The 22704-nt window shown below is 41.8% G+C and overlaps 1 protein-coding gene and 1 long non-coding RNA gene across 4 annotated transcripts; one reads left to right on the forward strand and one right to left on the reverse strand.

Moving 5' to 3' along the window:
• Window positions 1–1045: 1045 nt before the first annotated feature.
• Window positions 1046–5303, forward strand: LOC123112098 (cinnamoyl-CoA reductase 1). The gene is made up of 5 exons (XM_044533019.1): window positions 1046–1320; window positions 1421–1575; window positions 1671–1859; window positions 2803–3155; window positions 4873–5303. Exons 1-5 carry the CDS (start codon window positions 1167–1169, stop codon window positions 5063–5065), a joined length of 1044 nt encoding a protein of 347 aa, XP_044388954.1. The 5' UTR covers window positions 1046–1166; the 3' UTR covers window positions 5066–5303.
• An 8231-nt stretch (window positions 5304–13534) lies between these two features.
• On the reverse strand, window positions 13535–22429 carry LOC123112099 (uncharacterized). 3 transcript variants are annotated; one of them, XR_006455123.1, is made up of 4 exons: window positions 21781–22429; window positions 21278–21663; window positions 20114–20187; window positions 13535–14180 (listed from the first exon to the last, which is right to left on the reverse strand). It is a non-coding gene; the product is annotated as an uncharacterized lncRNA (long non-coding RNA). The 3 variants fall into 3 exon arrangements; XR_006455122.1 differs by having other exon boundaries at window positions 13535–13868; window positions 13986–14180; window positions 21278–22429; XR_006455121.1 differs by having other exon boundaries at window positions 21278–22429.
• Window positions 22430–22704: the final 275 nt, after the last annotated feature.

Genomic DNA, 22704 nt, shown 5'->3' on the forward strand with positions numbered 1-22704 from the left:
TAGTGGTAGTGTTACAGATCTTGCATGGATCGCATCAGCCAGGACGCCTTCTTTCCAGCGAAAACAGCGGGAATGGCCTCGCCCTGCCGCCGGAAAAAAATTCTATGAGACCAGGTCTCATGGGTTAGCAGGTGAGACCCATCCTGATGGATGACATGTGGGATTCACAAATCACAAAGCATCTACCCCATCCCTCACCTAAAATCGGGGGGGGAGAGATTAGATGCTTAGTGATTTGCGAATGCCACATATCATCCATCAAAATGGGTCTCACCTGATTTATCTGAGACCTGGTCTCATATAATTTTTTTCCCCTGCCGTCCGCAGTGGCTGTGCAGCCCCTCTGCCCTTTTGCCGTCCAACTCGCCCTCCCCTGGCCCCGCCGCCGCGTCTACAGTACAATCTGAGAGCGTCAGTTCCGCTGCTAACCGAGAGATGGTGCGGACACGCTACCGCTCGCCGCCGTCGAACCTTCAAGAGGAAGTACTACGTGCTGGTCACCGAGCTTCATCGTCTGCCGTGCAACCAACATGTTATCTTTTGTCCCGCATGCATGCAGATGCTCCAATATCCAAATACTATCTCGCCGATGTGGTTGCCGCGAGGCAAATGCACGCCTCGTGCCTAATTCTTTCCCTAACACTCACGCTGCCATCATATTCCTACCTTAACGTCGCATCACATACAGCAACGCACAGTGCAACTGTGCATCGCCAGGAAAAAAGGTTACTTACTTACCACGAAGTTTTAATTTTGGCCTAAATCGACGTGGTTAATTGCAAGGGGACAACTGGCTGCAAAGTTGGTGGTGGTACAGATCTTCCGTCGATCGCGCGCATTGGTGTAGGCCGGCCGGCAAAGGGGCGTAAGTTTCACCCGCTAATGATTCATTCGAGCCATGAAAACCAGGGAGCTTATTACGTATCGTATTACTGTTACCGCCTTACCTAACTCCGCGTCGCCGTCTATAGGGGCCACAGGCACGCATGGCCGGCCTCCGCCCTCTCGTTCTCTCAACTACTTCCCTTTCCGGCCCTATAAAGTTGGCGACGCCCCGAACTTAACCAACAGCAGTAGAGCTCCTTCTTCTATCCGTAGCTCGTACGTGGCATCTCCATCTCACCAACAATCTTGTTTAGACAAGCAGTGTAAAGGTCACAACAACAATGACTGTCGTCGACGCCGCCGCCGTCGCGCAGGAGCTGCCCGGGCACGGGCAGACCGTGTGCGTCACCGGCGCCGCCGGGTACATCGCGTCGTGGCTCGTCAAGCTGCTCCTGGAGAGAGGCTACACCGTCAAGGGCACCGTGAGGAACCCAGGCACGCGCACCATCGAGATTCAAGTTCATAGTAACCGACGTTCCTGCGACATTACTGCGTCGCTTAACTTCGGGGCTAATTAACGTGCGTGATGCTGCAGATGATCCGAAGAACGCCCATCTGAAGGCGCTGGACGGCGCCGCCGAGAGGCTGATCCTCTGCAAGGCCGACCTCCTCGACTACGACGCCATCTGCGCCGCCGTCGAGGGCTGCCACGGCGTGTTCCACACCGCCTCCCCCGTCACCGACGACCCTGTACGCCACGCATCCTGTCCTTGTTCGTTGCGTGCTGATGTATGTTCAGTTCAGTTGCTCACGCCTGCGGTGAACTCGATCGTGCGTCTGAACAGGAGCAGATGGTGGAGCCGGCGGTGAGGGGCACGGAGTACGTGATCAACGCGGCGGCGGACGCCGGCACCGTGCGCCGCGTGGTGTTCACGTCGTCCATCGGCGCCGTCACCATGGACCCCAACCGCGGTCCTGATGTGGTCGTCGACGAGTCCTGCTGGAGCGACCTTGAATTCTGCAAGAAAACCAAGGTCAGCAGTTCAATCCCCTTCGGCTTTTGTTCCACTTCAGAAGTCTTCTTTTATCTTTCTTTTTTGAATCTTCAGAAGTCTTCGTTAGTTGCATCCATTCAGAATAGGCAGAAAATCCCTTAAAAAAAGAATAGGCAGAAAATTAATGGTTTAATTGCATGCCCTCTTGTAATCGAGGCACAAACAAGACAGGATTTATTATTGTATGAGCTGTTGCATGCACAAGCGAAACATGATATCTAGATTTAAGAAGTTTTCGCAACAACAACAAAAACGAGAGTATTATATAGATTAAAAATGCCATGCCCTAAGTGTGTTGATGAGAAATTGCTTTTTTTTCATTCAAAAAAAAATGCTTCTTTTTTGGTACCGTACTCATACCGATTAAGCAGCCCTCTTCTGGCATGCTAAATTATGTCGAAATTGGCCACACGCATAAACAGTAAGTACATTAGACAGTTTGGTGCGCGCGTGTGCAGCCGGCAGCTTTGCTTACGGAAGCTCAAACATTCGGCAACGTCGTTCATCGTGTCGCGTACTCACGTGCAGTTTTTCCCTCTAACGTACGGAAAATGAAAGCGGAGTGTCGTTTTCACCACCAACTCCAGAGAATAACATCTGGGTAAGATGATTAACCAACAGATCAAGAGAAGACGTATCAGGAAACCACACGATTCGAAGTCAATTTGCCCATGGTTGATGCATGCATGTCCTTATCGACGGGCATCATCACAATTCCTCCCGTAATAATAGTGTAGCACAAGCCTCTCTGATTGCGAAGTTGATCAAAAGCCTTTGTGGAGGTGGGGCATGGATGTCGACTAGAAAATCAGGAAAAGTGTTCACCATGGCCCCACAAGATGCGCGGTGTCTCGTAACTATTGCATAAGTATGACGTCAGCGCCGAACCTGACGATCTTGTGTTGTGCTGCTGGTGCACCAGAACTGGTACTGCTACGGCAAGGCCGTGGCGGAGCAGGCGGCGTGGGAGAAGGCCGGGGCGCGCGGCGTCGACCTCGTCGTGGTGAACCCGGTGCTGGTGGTCGGGCCGCTGCTGCAGCCGACGGTGAACGCCAGCGCCGCGCACATCCTCAAGTACCTCGACGGCTCCGCCAAGAAGTACGCCAACGCGGTGCAGGCGTACGTGGACGTGCGCGACGTCGCCGCCGCGCACGTCCGGGTCTTCGAGGCGCCTGAGGCCTCCGGCCGGTACCTCTGCGCCGAGCGCGTCCTGCACCGCGAGGACGTCGTCCACATCCTCGCCAAGCTCTTCCCCGAGTACCCCGTCCCAACAAGGTGAGTGCCCGCATGCAACATCCTCCGTGCGTCCTCGCGACATTCTTGCCCTGTTTTTCGTAGCTGTCTCATCTTCTGTGCATCTTTAATTAGTCTCACTTGATGCATCAAAGATTATAAGTCATAGAAGTAGCAATTCCTACGACAGAACAGTTTGGAACATGGGAATTAACTAGTAGGACTCTGGTAGGAGACGCTTAATTCCAGCCATATCCTGGTAGTATAATTCTTGTGACATTCCTTCGTTCAAAACATGGCTGTTCAGTAAAACCGTTGAGATGTTTGGGAGGATTTACTAACTGTGCTTGAGGATTTGAGATTTGTTTTAGTTAGTAAGGAGTAACTTGATGAGTGCTTCTGATTTGGAGATCTTATTTTAGTGCTTGATTAAGGTGGATCCCACCCTAGGTTGGTAAGTAGGGCAAGAGTGCAGAGCGGCTTACTCATCACTAAAGCTCTAGGAGTAGGTGCGGCGGGTGAACGAGAACTCACTGGTGACGCCACGAAAAGCCTAGGCTTTCTTGCACTTAGTACCGCGAAACGACTTGGAATATAAAGCTTTTTAAACTGTCATGTGTAAGAGTGAAGCATGCTGACTGGAACACTTGTCCTGACGTGTAAATGGGCATTCCCTTGCTGGCAGGCAAGATTAATATGCATGATGATAGACCTTTCAGTTTGATCATTACGTAAGCAAGTAGAAAAGATCTGAGCTAATCTGTAATAGTGTTTATACCTTGACAGCATATACTAGTCAAAAAATGTTTTACATTATGGGACGGAGGGAGTAGTAAATTTGATTTCTACGTTAGCAATGAAAAACTGAAATAAGAAAAGTAGTACCTGTGAAGCACTTCCATCAAGAAGTAGACCTCTCCAGACAGTTTCAAACCCACTTTGAATGTCTGTCCTTGGTGGATAGTGAGCCTGAAAAGTGGTAGTGGTTAAAATCAGTAGAAAATGTGGCATCAAGATATCTTAGACAAAAAAAAAATATTTGTCTGCTCAATGATTGGCAATAGCTTACTCAGTTCCTCTGTTCTTTTGGAGTGACCAAATTAATTACACTTCATGGCCTATGAATTGACAAGTGGAGCAATTAGGGGAAAGCTTCATGGTCAGGAAGTAGTGAAGTGACAAGTGATCATATTAAAATTGTGCACTTTGGCTAAATAACATATCCCGGTTTTAAAAAAAGGAAGACAAATGATGTCACTTTAGCTTTCTGCTCCTGAATATAAAATAGGAACCAAATCACGTAACTTGAGCTTTCTGCTCCTGATGACCTGATGCCTTATTTAAAACGAACAATTGTGCTGTGTGATCATCATACCCAATAAGCTCAGTAGCATGTTAGTTAGACATATGGGCCATTATTGGCTCATGTAAACAAATCAAAACTAAATGTTGTGCTGTGTGATCATCCAAAAACACTTTTCCTACCTTTGGTCTAGTGAGCAGTGACCTTTCTTTTTGCGGATGTGGTGAGTAGTGACTGTTCTTAAATGGAACGGATGGTGGGGAATGACAAGTTTGTCTGTAGCTAACATGTAGTGCCACCGAAGGGAGCAATACTTTTCATTTTGCTCCGGTGCAATGATAAGTGGTAAAATGAATGGAACCTGCTGCAGTTTCATAGTACGTTCCATGTTTTACTGACTGAGGAAACCGGTGCATGCGGCATCTTTGGTGATATGTGTGTCATGGCTGTGCTCAGGTGCTCTGACGAGGTGAACCCGCGGAAGCAGCCTTACAAGATGTCCAACCAGAAGCTGCAGGATCTCGGCCTCCAGTTCACCCCTGTCAACGACTCTCTGTACGAGACGGTGAAGAGCCTCCAGGAGAAGGGGCACCTCCCGGCGCCGAGGAAAGATATCCTCCCAGCAGAACTGGACGGTGCAACAGCGTGATGGCGCTGAAGAAACAGTGCGGTTCACGTTTTTCTGTAACGCGGTGGGACATCGTATGTGGTGTGTTTGTGTATACATCCTATCAAATATCGTGTTATTTAAGTGGACTAAGCAAATATGGTAATGTATCGGCTTCGGTGATCAACACTTAAAAGTGAGCTTACCCAAACTATTCCTTGGGTTTGTTGCAAGCATTCCTTCTTTATTGATGCAATACAGTTGATTGTTTGTGCCTGAACATTCTCTCACAAATAGATATAGCCTCACATGGCAACAGTGTATCTTTTCAGTATATCGAATGTCACTACTCACTAATACATGGAATTTAGGTAACAAGGCGGCTTTTAGAACCTTCTCCACATATAGATACACGGTGAAAGAATGTAAGTGTTCAAGAAATAGCCTTCTGCCGGTACAATAATGGTAGGGCATGATGATGGCAACCTGGGGAAGGGTAATCACATGCCAAGGAAGGGGATACCGGAGAACATGTGCGAAAGCAATATTAACTTATACGAGTAACAAAACAAAAGCAACAAAATTATCTTTCTAGAAGATATGCAGAAAGCTATCTTAGGTAAGGACAGAAGAGTGGTTATAGCAAAGGTGTCTTTGGTGTAACTTTCAAGTTTCAGTTGAACTATAATGCTGGTTACATTAATTTTCTTATGCTAGCATGTTTCTTGACAACATTTCAAGTAAATATCACCTCTGTTTTGAATTATATATAAGACGTTTTGGATATTTCGGTATGGACTAATACGGACTGAAATGAGCAAACAAACACATTAAAACACGTCTATATACATCTGATTCAGAAAAATGTTATAACATCTTATAATTCGGAATGGAGGGAGTAACTCATAAGGGTCTATTTAGTTAAGGTTTGCACTTTGCAGATGATCAAGCTAAACAAAATAGGAAAATGAATCTAAGATGATTTTTGTTTGTGCTATTCTCGCGGCCTTATGTATACTGCTCATGGTTGCTTGCTTGTAATAATTCAGGATTGCCATCATCATTGAGCGATTTTCTATATTAAATATTTCATATGATTCTGGCAAAAAGAATATGTTCCATAGGATCATTAAAGGGAAAGCTAAATATTCTAAAAGTTGAGCCGTCAACTTTACTTGATTCAAAATGGGAGGCAACTTTGTAGTGGTCACAGTCACCACTAGCCACTTGAAATTGTCATAAAACAACAGCTTGTCACTGGGCATATTCAGATATGATCTGATTGGTCTATCATCAGGGACAAAGTGTAATGTTCAGACACATATAGCACTTCAAAATAAAAAGATAGTATAAAGAATGGCTAGTAATCAAGTTAGAATTCCTTTACCATGGGAGTTGTTGAGAAAAGGACAAGTCTAGAACAAGGGGCCTGTACTAGTAACCAAGTCCCGGCCATCTTTTATGGACCTGAAGCGAATAAGAGCAAGAACCCGCGGCAGTCAATCAAGTCAGGCGTGATACAACAAGGACCAATATGTCTATGTTCATCAACAAAGACAAATCAAAATCACACAAAAAATAACACGAGACAAATCCGACATCAAGCTTTGGATGACCTGACATCAAACCTAGTCGTGATCTTTTTTCTTCGTCGAGTGAATGAACATAAGAACAAATATATTGACTTTATGTACCAATCTTGTACCCTAATCGAATTTTGAATAAACTTTGCAAATTCATTGATGACACGAAGCCCATATAAGTTGCAAGAAACAAGTTAGCGTAACACATAGCCCACAGTGACAAATTATCTGCAAACAATCTAAGTGGCATAGGTATGCACCCTTGTCTTATGGTGGTGCTACACCTAGAAAGCAAGAAAGATACACCATGGAGAGTGGAGGTATATGCATGCAAGAATCTACCACCTCATACTAACAATATTGTGTTAATTGCTAGATTTAGCTTTCCAAATGATCAATTTCACAAATCGTTAATCTGACCAATGATAAGCATTCACCTTTGGGTTTGACTCCATGAAGGCTTAAAAACAAGGTCTCATGCTGCTATGTTTTGACCAAAAAAACTCACCTCAGGTTGTCAGGTTATATTATTATGATTGCCATGTTAGTAACAAACAATTTCTATGATAAATAATGTATGGAAAAAGAGAGAGTAAGTATTCATGTGTTAAAACAAGAGAAAATATTGGAGCATATAAGTACTACCATGCAAATCTTACATGGGAGGAGAGTAACGTTCAGTAACAAGGCAATTAAGTTACTAGTTATTGCCATGACGAAACCAATGGTGACACCGTATTGTCAATTGGGTCAAGGGTTCGAGAGATAATCTTTTCTAAAAAAAAAATCACAACCAAAAAAAATGGTGATATGTGCTTAAATGCTTGAAACATACGTGGCTGGGGAGGAGGCACATAAAAACCATAGTGCAGCGCCACTCTGTAGTCATGTCCAGTTAATTATATAGTTAAGTACTTCGTTCAGGTTTACTAGCCCCCCTTGTATTTTGTGCCACACTTTGATCGTAAATTTTACTAATAAAATATAAGTTTAATGTAGTAAAAATAATACCATTCGAAACCTTTTTTGAATACAAATCAACGGTATAATTTTTTTATATGTAACTCACATTTGTGTAGTTAATCCATGGTCAAAGTTTGACACAAAATACGAAGAGGATTTATAAACCTGAACGGAGAAAGTACAACCACAGTGCCCTAGCTCAACACTGGAAATGTCCATATTAATAATCTCATATTTGGAATATCCCTTGTCCTTGCAAACATAAAAGCTTTGAAACGTCAATGATGCCAACACATAGACCAATCACCAAGGACCAAACTGATAAACCAGGAAGTTAATCGGCGACCTCTGGTCTCTAGACTAGACATCATATAGTAACCTGAAGTATCAAAAACACATGATTCAACTTTAGTGAATATCAAACATATTTCAAAAAGGTAAGTTTTGGGAAGTGTTTCCAGTTTGGATAGCGGGGATAAATTAGGAAAGGAACGACACACCCTAACAGGCCGCGTTAAGTGGGCTCGATGAGAACTTGCACGGAGAGAGATCCACCCTGACGACGCTAGGGGGCTTTGCAATTTGTGAGCTTGGGCAACACAGTCCGCGAGGCCATATCTTGCAGTACGCTTACTGCGAGATATATGCATCTGTCGCCTACAGCCTGGAGTGAATGGGCTGGCCAAGTAACGAATGTTATATCTTTGGTTTTATGCTTGTTTCTTCGGTTCTTTTCCTTAGTTTTGAATTATATTTTTATATTCTTCTGTTTATTTCTTCAGTTTTTCTTTACTACTTTTCTCGGGGGTAGGTGGGGGGGGGGGGGGGGCGTTCCTTTTACCTTTTCATGTTTTTCGTTTTCGTTTTTCAATACATTTCTACTTTTTCAATAAACATTGTACAATTCTCTTATACACGTGGAACCATTTATTGAAACACGTTGAACATTTTTCAAATGCATGATGAATATTATTTTAAATATATATTCAAATACACATTGAACATTTAAACAAATTGTAACCATTTTTTACATTAATTTTACATTTTCATAAAGTATCACGAACCTATAATTGAAATGGGTAATTTAAAAAATTTCAAAAAATTAATGTTATATTACCATATTTTATTATACATTGAAAAAACGTTCTAAAATTTCACGAACATTTTTGACAGAAGTGAACATTTGGCATGCTTTTTTGAATCAAACATTTAAAAAATGACACATTTTTTAAAATTGCATAGAATTTCTAAACAAATGTTATAAACATAAATTTGAATCCATTAACATTTTTTGAATGTCACGGAACATATTTTCAATGCTATCAACATTTTTAAAAGTTGCACGAACATTCTTTTTACACGGTATGGACATTCTTTAAATGTGCCATGAATACTTGTAGAAGTTTAACTAAACTATTTTTTGAAATATATTTATTTAGAATATTTCAAAATAGAAATGCACTTAAAAAACTAACAAACTAACGCTACTTGGCCAGCCCACTTTACGCTTGCCTAAGGCGCGTTGATGCTTGTCCTATCTGCCGCGTACTGCGTCCAACAGACGCATGCCGCACAGTTGCTCGTTCAAGTGGACCAGCCCAGCCACACGCAAAGAGTGCGATTTCCCACAAAAAAAGTGATGTGCGTGTCACAGTTCGAACAAGGACACCTCTCGTTTGTGATACTCGTCGCTAGCCACTGTAGTTACTAAACTTCGGTGTAAATAGGAAGCGCGGGGAAACTCAGATTTAAACATTTGTTAAAATCTCGAACATGATTTTGGTTTTGGAAAAAGTAATTTTTTTAAACGTGCACATATTTGTGAACCAATTGTCAAAACTCAAACAGTTTTTGGGAATCTTTAATATTCTTAAAAATTACTAACCATTTTTTTAAAATGCGACCATTTTTTGAAATTTCATGTACCTTCTTTGAATTTGTGAACAAATTTTAAGAACATGAACATTGAAGTCCTGAAATAATTTGAAAAATGGCACAAAATTTGTGAAGAAAGCTTTAACATATATATATATATATATATATATATATATATATATATATATATATATATAGGAAATTTTCGATTTTTTTAGAAACAATCAAACATTTTTTGAAATTCTGAATTTTTTTCGTATTCCTGAACATATTGGAAATTCCTAAAAAATTTAAATCAAAACATTTGAATTTTTAGAATAAAATTTAAAATTTTTTGAACATTTTAGAACTGCTAAAAATTTGAAAGAGAAAAAAAACTTTGAAAAAAGAAATCGAAAAGAAAAAAAATTAGCTGGCCAGTCATAGGAGCCCCGCCTACTACGCAACGCGTGTCAAATAGGTTCCTTTGTGTCATGTAGCAGCTTGGCTGGGGGGGTGGTCAGGTCCTCGATGCTCATATGCTTCCTACTTTGTTTTTCGAGAGTTTTATTCATACTCATAACTATTACATGTACATCGATTTGGATCAATCAAAAAAATACAATGTAACTCCTATGACTAAGAATTGCAATGAAATCTCTTGGGCACGCCTTCTTCGTGGTATCAATCTCTTCAAGAAGAAATACTTTTAAGAGCTCAGTAAAGAGGTTGTAACTCGACTGGACATTATTACAACTAGCAAAAAGGCTCGTGCGTTGCAACGGTAGAGAAAAAAATACTACACGCTCTTAATTTACAAAAAATGGTCTATAATCTGAAAATTTGTAATTACGACCTAAACAAAGATGGTCTTAACCTATAAAAGCGCAATTTAAGATTCTACGTGTGTTCTATTTCAACAGGGCTTACATGTAGATTTAATCCGTACAAAGAAACGAGCAAGTGATCATGCATTTATTCATGTCATGTTCAGAATGGGGTGCTGTTAAACAAACGATGACACATTAGCACACTACGGAGACATGTGTGCATCAATGGCATTTTCAGTTTAAGAATCACCAACTTAGGGTAACTCTTGAACACTTTTTTTCACATGCATATTTCTTAAATACCTGAAGAGTTGTTAAAAAGATACATGATTTTTTAATCATAAAACATGATTTTTTTTTCTGGAAAAGAACATTTTTGTATGGTCTCTTGTGGATGCAGGTACTTGCGCCCCTATTTCATCACTATTTCTTACCATACATGTCATGCGTATTGGTCCCTGTTTCATCAGTATTTATATCTTATAAAACTTGACTTTTTTTTGTCATGCATATGCCTCCTTTTTACTTTTTTCATGCATGTCCTCTTTTATATATATATATATAGGAGAATAGCGCAACATCTCATCTTTATCGGATCTCCTCTGTATTTTCTGTTTTATTTTTTATAGCAGACATTCCATCTTTATTGGGTCCTTCTTTTATTTCTTGTCATGCATGTCCTTATTTATTGGGTGTCTCTAGCAAATTTATTTTCAATTCGTGTCCAATCCTGATTTTGCTGAGGTGTTCATCCCAATCTGAATCAGTACCGGTATAAAAAAAGACGGATAATGCATTGTTGATTAACATTGCAGCCCAGATAGTATTTAAAAAAAATTATTAATAGGTAAAATAACATCATATTCAGATTCTACATATAGAGGTCCTCCCTACTCTTAGATGCTCATATGCTTCCTACTTTGTTTTTCGAGAGTTTTATTCATACTCATAACTATTACATGTACACCGATTTGGATCAATCAAGAAAATACAATGTAACTCCTATGACTAAGAATTGCAATGAAATCTCTTGGGCACGCCTTCTTCGTGATATCAATCTCTTCAAGAAGAAATACTTTCAAGAGCTCAGTAAAGAGGTTGTAACTCGATTGGACATTATTACAACTAGCAAAAAGGCCCGTGCGTTGCAACGGTAGAGAAAAAATACCACACGCTCTTAATTTACAAAAAAATGGTCTATAATCTGAGAATTTGTAATTACGGCCTAAACAAAGATGGCCTTAACCTATAAAAGCGCAATTTAAGATTCTACGTGTGTTCTATTTCAACAGGGCTTGCATGTAGATTTAATCAGTACAAAGAAACGAGCAAGTGATCACGCATTTATTCATATCATGTTCGGAATGGGTGTTGTTAAACGAACGATGACACATTAGTACACTACGGAGACATGTGTGCATCAATGGCGTTTTCAGTTTAAGAATCACCAACTTAGGGTAACTCTTGAACACTTTTTTTCACATGCATATTTCTTAAATACCTGAAGAGTTGTTAAAAAGGTTGTTAAAAAGATACATGATTTTTTAATCATAAAACATGATTTATTTTTTTCTGAAAAATAACATTTTTGTATGGTCTCTTGTGGATGCAGGTACTTGCGCCCCTATTTCATCACTATTTTTTACCATACATGTCATGCGTATTGGTCCCTGTTTCATTAGTATTTATATCTTATCAAACTTGACTTATTTTTATTTTTTTTTTGTCAGCGTGCCTCCTTTTTACTTTTTTCATGCATGTCCTCTTTTTCTTCTTCTTATATATAGGAGAATAGCGCAACATCTCATCTTTATCGGATCTCCTCGGTATTTTCTCTTTTATTTTTCTATAGCAGACATCCCATCTTTATTGGATGCTTCTTTTATCTCTTGTCATGCATGTCCTTATTTATTGGGTGTCTCTAGCAAATTTATTTTCAATTCATGTCCAATCCTGTTTTTGCTGAGGTGTTCATCCCAATCTTAATCAATACCGGTATAAAAAAAGACGGATAATGCATTGTTGATTAACATTGCAGCCTAGATAGTATTTTTAAAAAAAATGTTAATAGGTAAAATAACATCATATTCAAATTCTACATATTTTTCTAATGAAATTCCACATTCCATATATAATATGTTAAATTTGAAGTTATAGTTTAGAAGATATGAGTGTTTTAAAAAATATTTAATATGTACTGTGGGTTTAATGTCAGAAATATTAGGGGGTTTTCTATAAAATAGCAAAATGGACTAAGAATACCTATTTTTTTATTAGTAGGTATAGATCAACCATCCAAAAAGAGAGGAAGCTTTGATCAATGAACGTACTTGGGCCCGGGATGATTCCCTAGAAGTGCAGGACGTTGAACCACAATATCCTCACCATAGTGCAGATGAAAGATTTCACCCCACAAAGAATCAAACCGACAAACAAAGCATGACACACTAACATAAATGAAAAAAAGCTTGACACACTAGTATAAACTCGTCAGATCCAAATAATAGTATCTACGAGGACACAAAACCTTGTAAATTCATGGCACCGTCAAAAAAAGGAGATCAATTTTATTCTCACAAAACTAATGATCACTAGACATTGAAGTAAAATATAAAACTCTTTAAGATCCGAGGTCCCCCCAGCTCTTAGCGCCAAGATGGCAGCCGAAGGCGAGGGGACCATGATGTCTCTAACGGTGGCGGCTGCTGAACGAGAAATCCTCCTAGCGTCTATATGCTCCCTACTTTCAAAAATCAAATTTTAATGTTCCAAAAAATAATTAACTTTTGTGAATGTTTAAGAGACATGTGCATACAAAACAAAATTTCAGATCCAAAATCAAACACACACATGGAGAAATAAAAAAAGACAAATCCAGATGTGAATACTGTAGTTTCTATATTTATGTTTTGTGGCACTATTCATCTAGATTTTGTCTTTTTTGTTTCTCCATGTGTATTTCCATTTGGATGAATTTTTAGGGATTATAGACCCATACAACAATTATTTTGAGAATTTTTAAAAACCTTTTAATTATTTTTTTTGAAAGATAGGAGCATGCAAGGTGTGGGAGGACAGTATATGCAAGCTTACATGTTTCAGCAAGGGATACAATCTGAAGCTTGCATGTATTTGATTTTTTTTAAGGCAAGCTTACATGTATGTGATGTCAGTGCAGAGTTCTATGGAGTGCCGTATGGACGGTTTCATCTGTTCTATGAAAGTGAAACTGGAGGCAGTGCCGCTACATTCAGAAAATAGCAACGTTGACCCCTCCAACCGAAAATAGAAGCAGCTTCAAATTTACAGTGAAATTTATTTTGTACAGAAAGACAATCTGTTACAGAGATCGTGAGTCCAGTCTCAGAAGCAAATAGCAGACTTCAGCTAGCTTACCAAACCAGACATAGATATTGTTCAGGAGACGGATGATCAACTGTGTCTATTCTTCACGCTAAACTGCATACTTCTTCATTGAGATGGAGGGCATATACCAGCAGATATTCGAGCACAAAATCTGAAACTTACAAGACGTGACGAGGAAACTACAATGTTTTCAAGAGATGACGAACGTGAGGAAAAGGATAATGCTTCCCATAGCACTCCAACGGTCTCCTGAATTGCACGGAAAAAAAGATCATCCCGTTTATGCCATATTTCCTGATGAAGCCAGAAACCACGAACGCCAGAAAGGGCTGACTGGAATTCATGATAGATAAATAGAAGTGGTACCATGGATTCACCAAATGAGAAATACATCTTCGGCACAAGTTCCCGAGGCTTGGCGGCACAGCTTCCTCCTTTTGATTACATTACTTGGCTGTAGGGGTTTAATTATTTCTGTTCTGCTCCAACTTCTCCCAACACATTCCAGATGGAGATGTGGATAATCTTGATTGATCATAAAACACAATCTCTGTAGGCATGCTGGAGTATGTAGAATCAAAAATTTAAGATGCGAAACACCATAGAGAAAAAAAGTATCAAATATGTCAATAAAGTTGCTTCTTGCAACAATATATACATAGTTAGACCAGATCAACGTCTTAAAGTCATAAATACACTGAAGCAGTATGTTCACTCAGTCTGCATACCAATATGAAGCCCAACTATGCAATCCTACAGCAATGAGACACTAAGGAGACCTCTGAATGCTAAACTGATACATTAATTTCTTGTACTCGAACTTAACCAGCGATTTTCATCAGATGAAAAACCTCAGGATGCACTTACAGATGCTGATAAAATGTTTAAATCAACCGCATTGATCATAATTTGTATGGAGTAATGCAAACATCTCGAATATTCCTGTAAGAGACAGATACTTTACAATGAAGGTGATGATAGAACTATGCAGGAAGTCCTCATGTCAATGGAAGAAAAACACAGACCATGATAGTTTTTGGGAAGCGAGAATATGGATATTTTGGTTGGCATAGGACTTCGATTGTGAGACGTGGCAACAATCGAATGAACATGCATCATTCAATTATATTAAAAAGAATCTAATGCCAGATGGACTGTTTTGTGCTCGTCCTACGTTTTAAAACTGACTAATAATGAAAATTCAATGTTATTATGCGAACAAACCCAAATACTTGATAGAAACAATTTCAAGCACTAAGCATTCTGCAATCACTGATTTATCTTTGAAAAAGACAACCAAATAATTTTTCGTATCCAGTATCTGTAAACCTAGGTCTTCCTTGTACCTAGACAATGTGGTACCTCGGGAAATTTAGGTTCCTGTTAGATTGGTCTCACAAATTTGGGAAACGGGAGTGTCAACAAATCCTTCCACGCACCCCTGTCCATAGCTAGTTCTTTGGTGACACTCCAATCCTTCAAGTCTCTACGGACTCCTCCCATGTCAAATTCGGTCTACCCCGACCTCTCTTGACATTCTCCGCACGTTGTAGCTGTCCGCTATGCACTGGAGCTTCTGGAGGTCTGCGCTGAATATGCCCAAACCATCTCAGACGATGTTGGACAAGCTTCTCTTCAATTGGTGCTACCCCAACTCTATCTCGTATATCATCATTCCGAACTCTATCCCTCCTCGTGTGGCCACACATCCATCTCAACATATGCATCTCCGTGACACCTAATTGTTGAACATGTCGCCTTTTAGTTGGCCAACACTCGGCGCCATACAACATTGCGGGTCGAACAGCCGTCCTATAGAACTTGCCTTTTACCTTTTGTGGCACTCTCTTGTCACAAAGAATGCCAGAAGCTTGGCTCCACTTCATCCATCCGGCTTTGATCCGATGGTTCACATCTTCATCAATACCCCCATCCTCCTGCAGCATTGACGTGTTCTTCTGATGTACCACCTGCCCACTTCAAGGCTAACCTCCTCCTCCTCCTCACACCTAGTAGTACTGAAACCGCACATCATGTACTCGGTTTTAGTTCTACTAAGCCTAAACCCTTTTGATTCCAAGGTTAGTCTCCATAACTCTAACTTCTTATTTACCCCTGTCCGATTATCGTCAACTAGCACCACATCATCTGCAAAGAGCATACACCATGGGATATCTCCTTGTATATCCCCTGTGACCTCATCCATCACCAAGGCAAAAAGATAAGGGCTCAAAACTAACCCCTGATGCAGTCCTATCTTCATGGGAAAGTCATCAGTGTCAACATCACTTGTTCAAACACTTGCCACAACATTATCGTACATGTCCTTGATGAGGGTAATGTATTCTGCTTGGACTTGTGTTTCTCCAAGGCCCACCACATGACATTTTGCGGTATCTTATCAGTATCCCTTGTTATCCCATACATTGTCGCAAACATCAACTGTACCGCCGCCATGCCCGAATCGCACACGCATGCAGTCAGCCAGTTGTTGCATAGGGCCATAGGTTGGCACACACCTCCTTTCTACTCACTTTGTCCCAAAATAAGTGTCTCAACTTTGTTCTAACTTCAGTACAAAGTTGAACTAAAGTTGAGACACTTATTTTAGGACGGAGGGTTTCTACTGGCTCTTCTCACATGGATGGACTAGTCTACCAAGCAGAGAGCAAAGGCTGGCTGCCTCGAGAATATCCAACATCAAGCACCGGGGATGCGTTGAGCTGAATCACTTGTTTTGTAAGCACCTTGTGAGTTTAATTTGGTAAAAAACTTTTTTTCTCTAAGAACCTCCCGTGGACATTCTCTCTTAAGGATAGAGTAGACTCTTATGGTCATATGAGTTAACCACCGGCGCAAAATAAGTGCCAAAAGATGAGAGTTGACCCAGTCTTATGGCTATGAGCTCGCCGCTAACTATTGATGGCACTACCAATGAATCAAAGGGAAGATAGGGGCATCATGGCATCTCCAACGCTGACCCCAAACCGGACACCCCAGGACCGGTTGGGACCAGATAGGAATCAACCATCCAGAGCTAGCCGCATACATTTCAAAGCGGATTTCAACAAACAGGGCGAATCACATGTAAATTGAATGATTTTCATATAAACTGGACGAAAACATTTACATCTGCGACATATTTCAACTAAACTATGGCGGGCTAGGCTAGGCTATTCTATCCTAGCTAGTCTATTGCCCGCTGCGATGAAGCCACATTCTAATGACATGTCTTCCCCATGTCCGGCAGCAAGAGCACTGGACCGTCGTAAGCCCCGAAGGTATAAATGCTTCAACGGGAGGGGAAGAATAGCCTTCGCCTCCGTGAAGCACAAATAAGGTTGGTGTTGGGGGTGAGGCGAAGACAGTCACGTGGACTAGACTCCACAAAGAAGGCAAGTCACCGGTTGTGTAGGCCGGCAAGACGGTGACTCAAGTGGCGGCAGCCTCTCATGGTCTATTATTCCCTGCCATCGACAGTGGCGGCGGGTGTGCCGGCTTCATCGGCATGGTGGTGCCGATGCAAAATTGGCGACATCGCCATCGGTGGCCCAGTCAAATTCCTCCATGGCCGCGTCAACCACTGTGAACATGGCTTCTTTCTCTGCCTATCAGACGCGTTGCCACCATCATCGCTCGTGACGGATTTGGCAGGAGAAGGCGCCACCATCATCGCTCGTGACGGATTTGGCAGGAGAAGGCGTTGGCCAGCCTGGACGGACTGGCAATGGTGGTAGCGTCGGCTCCGAAGAGCTTGCCGACAAGCCAGCCTGTATCCAGCTAGCTCACCAGGCCACCCAACCAGCTGCAATGCCGGAGAACTCCTTCTGCTCACCAAAGAGGCCGCCCCGCATGGCTTTGGAGCCGGAGGCCATGGTGGGTGTGCTACATGGAGGAGATGGAGAGCAGATGTGTGGTATGGTTCTTGCTCGACCATTGGCCACGTCTAAATAGTGGGTGCATGCAAGGCGCCAACCGGCGAGGTGTTTATAATGCTAGCCGCCACAGGGACAAACGTGTGGCGCTCAGGGCGTCGGAGTAGGTTCCTGCGCACATGCACTTGTTTAATGGAGGTAGGCGGGGGATGTCGTTTCAACGCAGAGAGAAGGCGTGCGCAGCGGGCCTCACCCGACGCGCCGCTTCAATGCCGACTATAGTGAGAGGTCACGTCCACTCTGGGCCGTCATGAATGCGACACTCGCGCTCTAGCGGGAAAGGGCGCATGCCAGTGAGAGGGTTTTGGGTGGGCCAAGGTCGTTGAAAGCATGCACGACAGTTGTCCGGACTCACCCAAAGTCCCCAAAGTTTGCTTCTAGTTTGCACGAAAAAGGACGTCCAGACCGGCCGACGAATGGATACAGGCCGGTCTGGACCGCATGATCCCGACGGATACGAGCAGTTTGCGGATCAGCGTTGGAGATGCCCTAAGAAAAAAAGGATGCCACAAAATCATGAAAACCTTATTGGGATCATCTGTCTTAATTTTGTTGTCGTGTGTTTTGATTACTTTACATATATGTATCAAGCACATAACCCGTGGTACATGTGTGTGAGTGTTTCATGGTGTACCATGCTACTAGATAAAGCCAAAATAATAAAGTTAATATTAACTAGATAAAGCCAAAATAATAAAGTTAATATTAGCATTAAGATGTCTTTCAAACTTCCATGGAAGCTAAATACTCCCTCTCTCTCAGTTTATAGGGCGTGCGCGTACCCCTAGGTCATCAATTTGGCCAACCTAATACAAGTCATATATTACAAAAAATATACCAATATAAACTTTAGATGTTCTACTTTCAAAATGTATAATTTTTGTGTTATATAATTTATATTAGGGCGATAAAATTGACAACCTAGGTATACGCGTAGGACTTGTAAACTGAAATGGAGGGAGTATAATACAAATAAATGCTATCGTGTGAGAAATAAATGAGTTAACTATGCATACAATTTGCAGCATGCTCTTGCACGTCGTGGAACAACTGTAGGACGTGCATGCAAGGATGAAAATATAACCCGAATCATCACAGAGAAAGTTGGCCATAAATAAGGAGTTCAGTATTTTTTAGAGAAAACTCATTGTAGATAAAGCCAAGACTCATAAATTTTGAGGATTTTTCTAATGCGATTAGCCAAATTGGTAAAACTAGATATTGCCTTGCGCATTGCCGGGAAAATTTGTTGCAACACAAATTAATGAGTGTTGGTTGTATGTAACATGGATAATTTAACTAATAATATGATAAATGAGACTGAAAATACATATGACCTATTGTACTTCTCTCTTGTATAGTTGCCAAGTTTATTGAATATAGATAGCATAACCGTGTGAACATACATGGTTGCATGTTGAGGTGGGTGTTTTCTCATGCATGGCTGCAAGTTCAGGTGGCATGTTTGCATGGTGAGAGAAGTACCTTAGTAGGGATCACCTGTTTTAGGACATGAAGCAATCCACCAATTGGGAAGTAGTATTTAAATCAAGTGAAATGTTTTTCTTGAATACACTTGTCCAGCATAAACGGAGTATTAAATTAAGATACTTGTTGAATACAAGTGCAAGTGCGCATCAACTGTTAGTCCACCATAATGTGCACCGATACTTTTGTATTTTATAATTAAGTGATTATTAAAGGGCACATGCATAGCAACTTCCACAACTCACACTGTGAGTGCAATAGACACATGAAAGCACATCAACAACCTTACTTATGCAAACTACAACATACATGGTTGCAACACCGAGAAGAATGCAACACAAAAAATGTTATGGTAACTAGGTCCAAAATTGCACAATCGGCTAGACAAAAGAGCTATAGATGGGAACTTCTGGTTTTGATTTCCATGGGAGATTGCCAATGCTCTCGATTTTTTTGCTTTGGAAAGATTTTCCTTTGCTTGACAAAGAAGAATAAATATTGAACCGACATTGGATAATTAACTACTACTAATGAAGATGAATCAACTTACAGTTCCACCTAGGGCATTTTTAGAAGTATTGTAACACAAATATGATGAGGAAGTCTGAAAGTGTGCTGTTGACTGTTACTGTTTGTAATGACACTGGTTGATTGTAAAGGTGTACCTTGGTTCAAAACATGCATAACATTGTGGCCAAATACCAAGGCAAATCTATTCTGGTCACAATTCCTAGTAAAATTAACCCTGCAATTTGGGGTTACCTACATCACTAACCAAATATAAGGGATCTATTAGCTGCGTACTAAATATTTGTAGGAAAGTACACTTTGGAAACTCGATAAATTGGCATGAGCATATTAAGAAAATCAAATGCAATGATGCCTTTAATACCTAATTAAGGTGTTGCCAAGTCCATGACATGATTAACTATATGAATATATCTAACGACTGTATATTTAGTATGCAGATTTTAAGAAAAACAGAAGGGTTAGCATGATCCACCAAATTCAATCTGAACACAATGTAACTTCATTGCGTCATTAATAAAATTATTTGTACAAAAGGCACACCTGAAAGTAGCAAACGACAAGCGTGCCCCCATGCAGCCACTTCATCTCCTGGAAGGCAGCAAGCATCTGTTGTTCTAACAATGGATGTCAAAAAAAGAACAGTCAGAATTGAGAGATGGTCATTATGAGTTAATCACGGTGAACAGCACTAGTTCTTAGTACTATGTACTATAGGGTACAGAAGTTGTCATTCCAGATAAACCCAGAAACATTGTTCCGCTCTAAACATGTAACATAAAATTTTACTTTAGGCCATTCATCAGCTCAATTGGATGTTATACAGGATAAGTACTTCCAGAGTGAAATGTCTTGTGCTCTCAGCTATACATGTATTATATCCAAATAAGTCATACTATTAAAAAGATCCATCATCCACTACATGATCAGGTAAGCAGATAGGTTATACCAGGAAATCCATTACATGATCAGGTAACCAAACAAATGATATTTTTTGCTGCTTGCTAGAAATTAAGCAACTCCATGCGTCACTAAGCAATGAGACCACCACTATACAGTTGTCAGTTGGTGTTAGAGCCGAAGGGGTCATGATAGTGCCAAATATAAAGAGAAATAAATTGCTGAGAAATCACCAGTAAAAATATACATATGCCTATAAGTTGACAATGTTGCATAGCTCGTGTGAGGAAGAGCACATATGCCAAATTTAAAAGTGTTCGCAGGAGTTAGTTTTGTTGATTCACCTAAGAAAAAATCAATGTCCAGGAAAATAGCAATTTTATGTGAAGAGCTAGAAGAAACTGCGGAGATTTATCAGAAACCATATTCCTACGGATCTCGAAGAAGGTCTCCTCAAAAGTGAACCAAGCTCTACATACGATGCATACAATGAAAGAAACGACCATGGGGTTGACTGTGCTAGCTGTTCGTTTGCAGCTTCTTACATGGAGACTATATAGCCAGGAATTAGAAGATCAAAACACGGCTGAATAAAAAGCTGCAGAGGCTAAACTGCAGGATATACGTTTCTAGTTCATATCACAGGCAAGTCCATGAGATGTAGAATCGCCATTAGAGGCAAAACCATCTGGAATAATACAGAAAAGCAAACAACTCACATGGTTATACCAGTACCACTAATAGACCATGTACGAGGAGGCATGGCCACTTTAGCGGGACACAAATTAAGGAGAAACATGGACTCACCGAACGTTCCCACAGATCTGGGAGGCGGCGTCGCCATCGGCTACGTGCCAGCTTTCCACTTGCAGTCAAGTATTGTAGATCTGCGCCGCTTCCACCATAGCCGCCTCCTTCGTCCTTCCTGCCCGCCTCTCACAGCAGCACATGAGATGAGGACGCAAAGGGGGGAGAAAAACGATGGAGATTTCGTGATCCAAAAAAGTTAAAGCAGCAACAAAGAGAGGGGGTGGAGTACAGGAGGAAGAAGATGAGGAGGAGGGAGAAGGGCATGGCAAGGACCGGTCAAACAGTGCTTTCCGTTAAGCACTCCTGGGGAGTCGAGCAAAATAACACCACCTGCGTTAATCGAATCAACACGCGTCTCCCTTCCCCCAAGGCGATAGCTAATCCTGGAAGAAGCAAAGACGGCTAGGAGAGAGAGAGAGAGACCCCCCAAAGAGGAGAAAAGGAATAGGAATTGGTGGCTGCCGGCGCAAGAATTCATGGCGTGCATGCGCACAGCGTACCTTATTCCAAAGAGCAGGGGGCTAGGCTAGGCCGTCGGAGTCCGGACAAGATAGGGCTCAGGTGGGGACACAGCAAGCAAGACAAAGCCTCATCCTGCCTCTTCCCGGCAGTCGATGCAGGCAAAGATGGCTGCGAAGCGATGGGAACGGCAAGGGGAGATGGATAGACTGATTGATGGCGGAACAAGTCCCAAGGGGGAGAGAGAGCTGACAGAGAGAGGGTGAGCACGCAACAGCAGCTGCGTCTATATCTCTTCGCATCCATCCGTCCTCTTTACCAGACGTAGTCTGCCGCTGTGTGCTCACTCTCTTCTGTCAGCCATTCACACCATCATCAACCCTCCACCGCAGCCCCCGACCGATCCCATCGGACACAGCGGACGTTCGACACGCGGAGAGAGAGAGGAGCGGAAGCGGAGAGAGAGAGAGAGAAAGATCAAACCCATGTACACATACGCCTTCGTCGTCGCCTCGTCGGCACGGCGCCAGTCGGTCCGGCCGGCCAGATCTGAGACTGGGAGGGCTATCCTGTTGTCTTCTTCTTCAACCGCTCGATCTGGTTGTATGCCACACCAGGGAGGCCTGCACCGCCGGCCTTATATAGGCCAGATGCCTCTCCGGTCCTTCCATGTTGCCGCTAGGTTTTTAGGGTTGGGTATACGGCGCATGAGGATGAGATTCTGTTTTTCCTTCTTTTGCCTTTGGAGTTTCTCTCCAGCTCGAATATATTTTTGAGGTGCTGATATGCCTACCAGGCTACCAGGAACAGTGTTGCATGACAGGAGGTCCCCGTTCACGCTTTGCGGTGTGAGGTCTTTTTTTTTTTTGCGGGTGTGAGGTCCTCTTGACCGAGATATCTACGTGCATATTTGGTTTTCGGTGGGTTTGCTTTGGGTTTGTTTGATTCTTTTTGCAGGCTTTTAG

Source organism: Triticum aestivum, chromosome 5B (assembly GCF_018294505.1).
Source record: "Triticum aestivum cultivar Chinese Spring chromosome 5B, IWGSC CS RefSeq v2.1, whole genome shotgun sequence".
Taxonomy (NCBI): Eukaryota; Viridiplantae; Streptophyta; class Magnoliopsida; order Poales; family Poaceae; genus Triticum; species Triticum aestivum.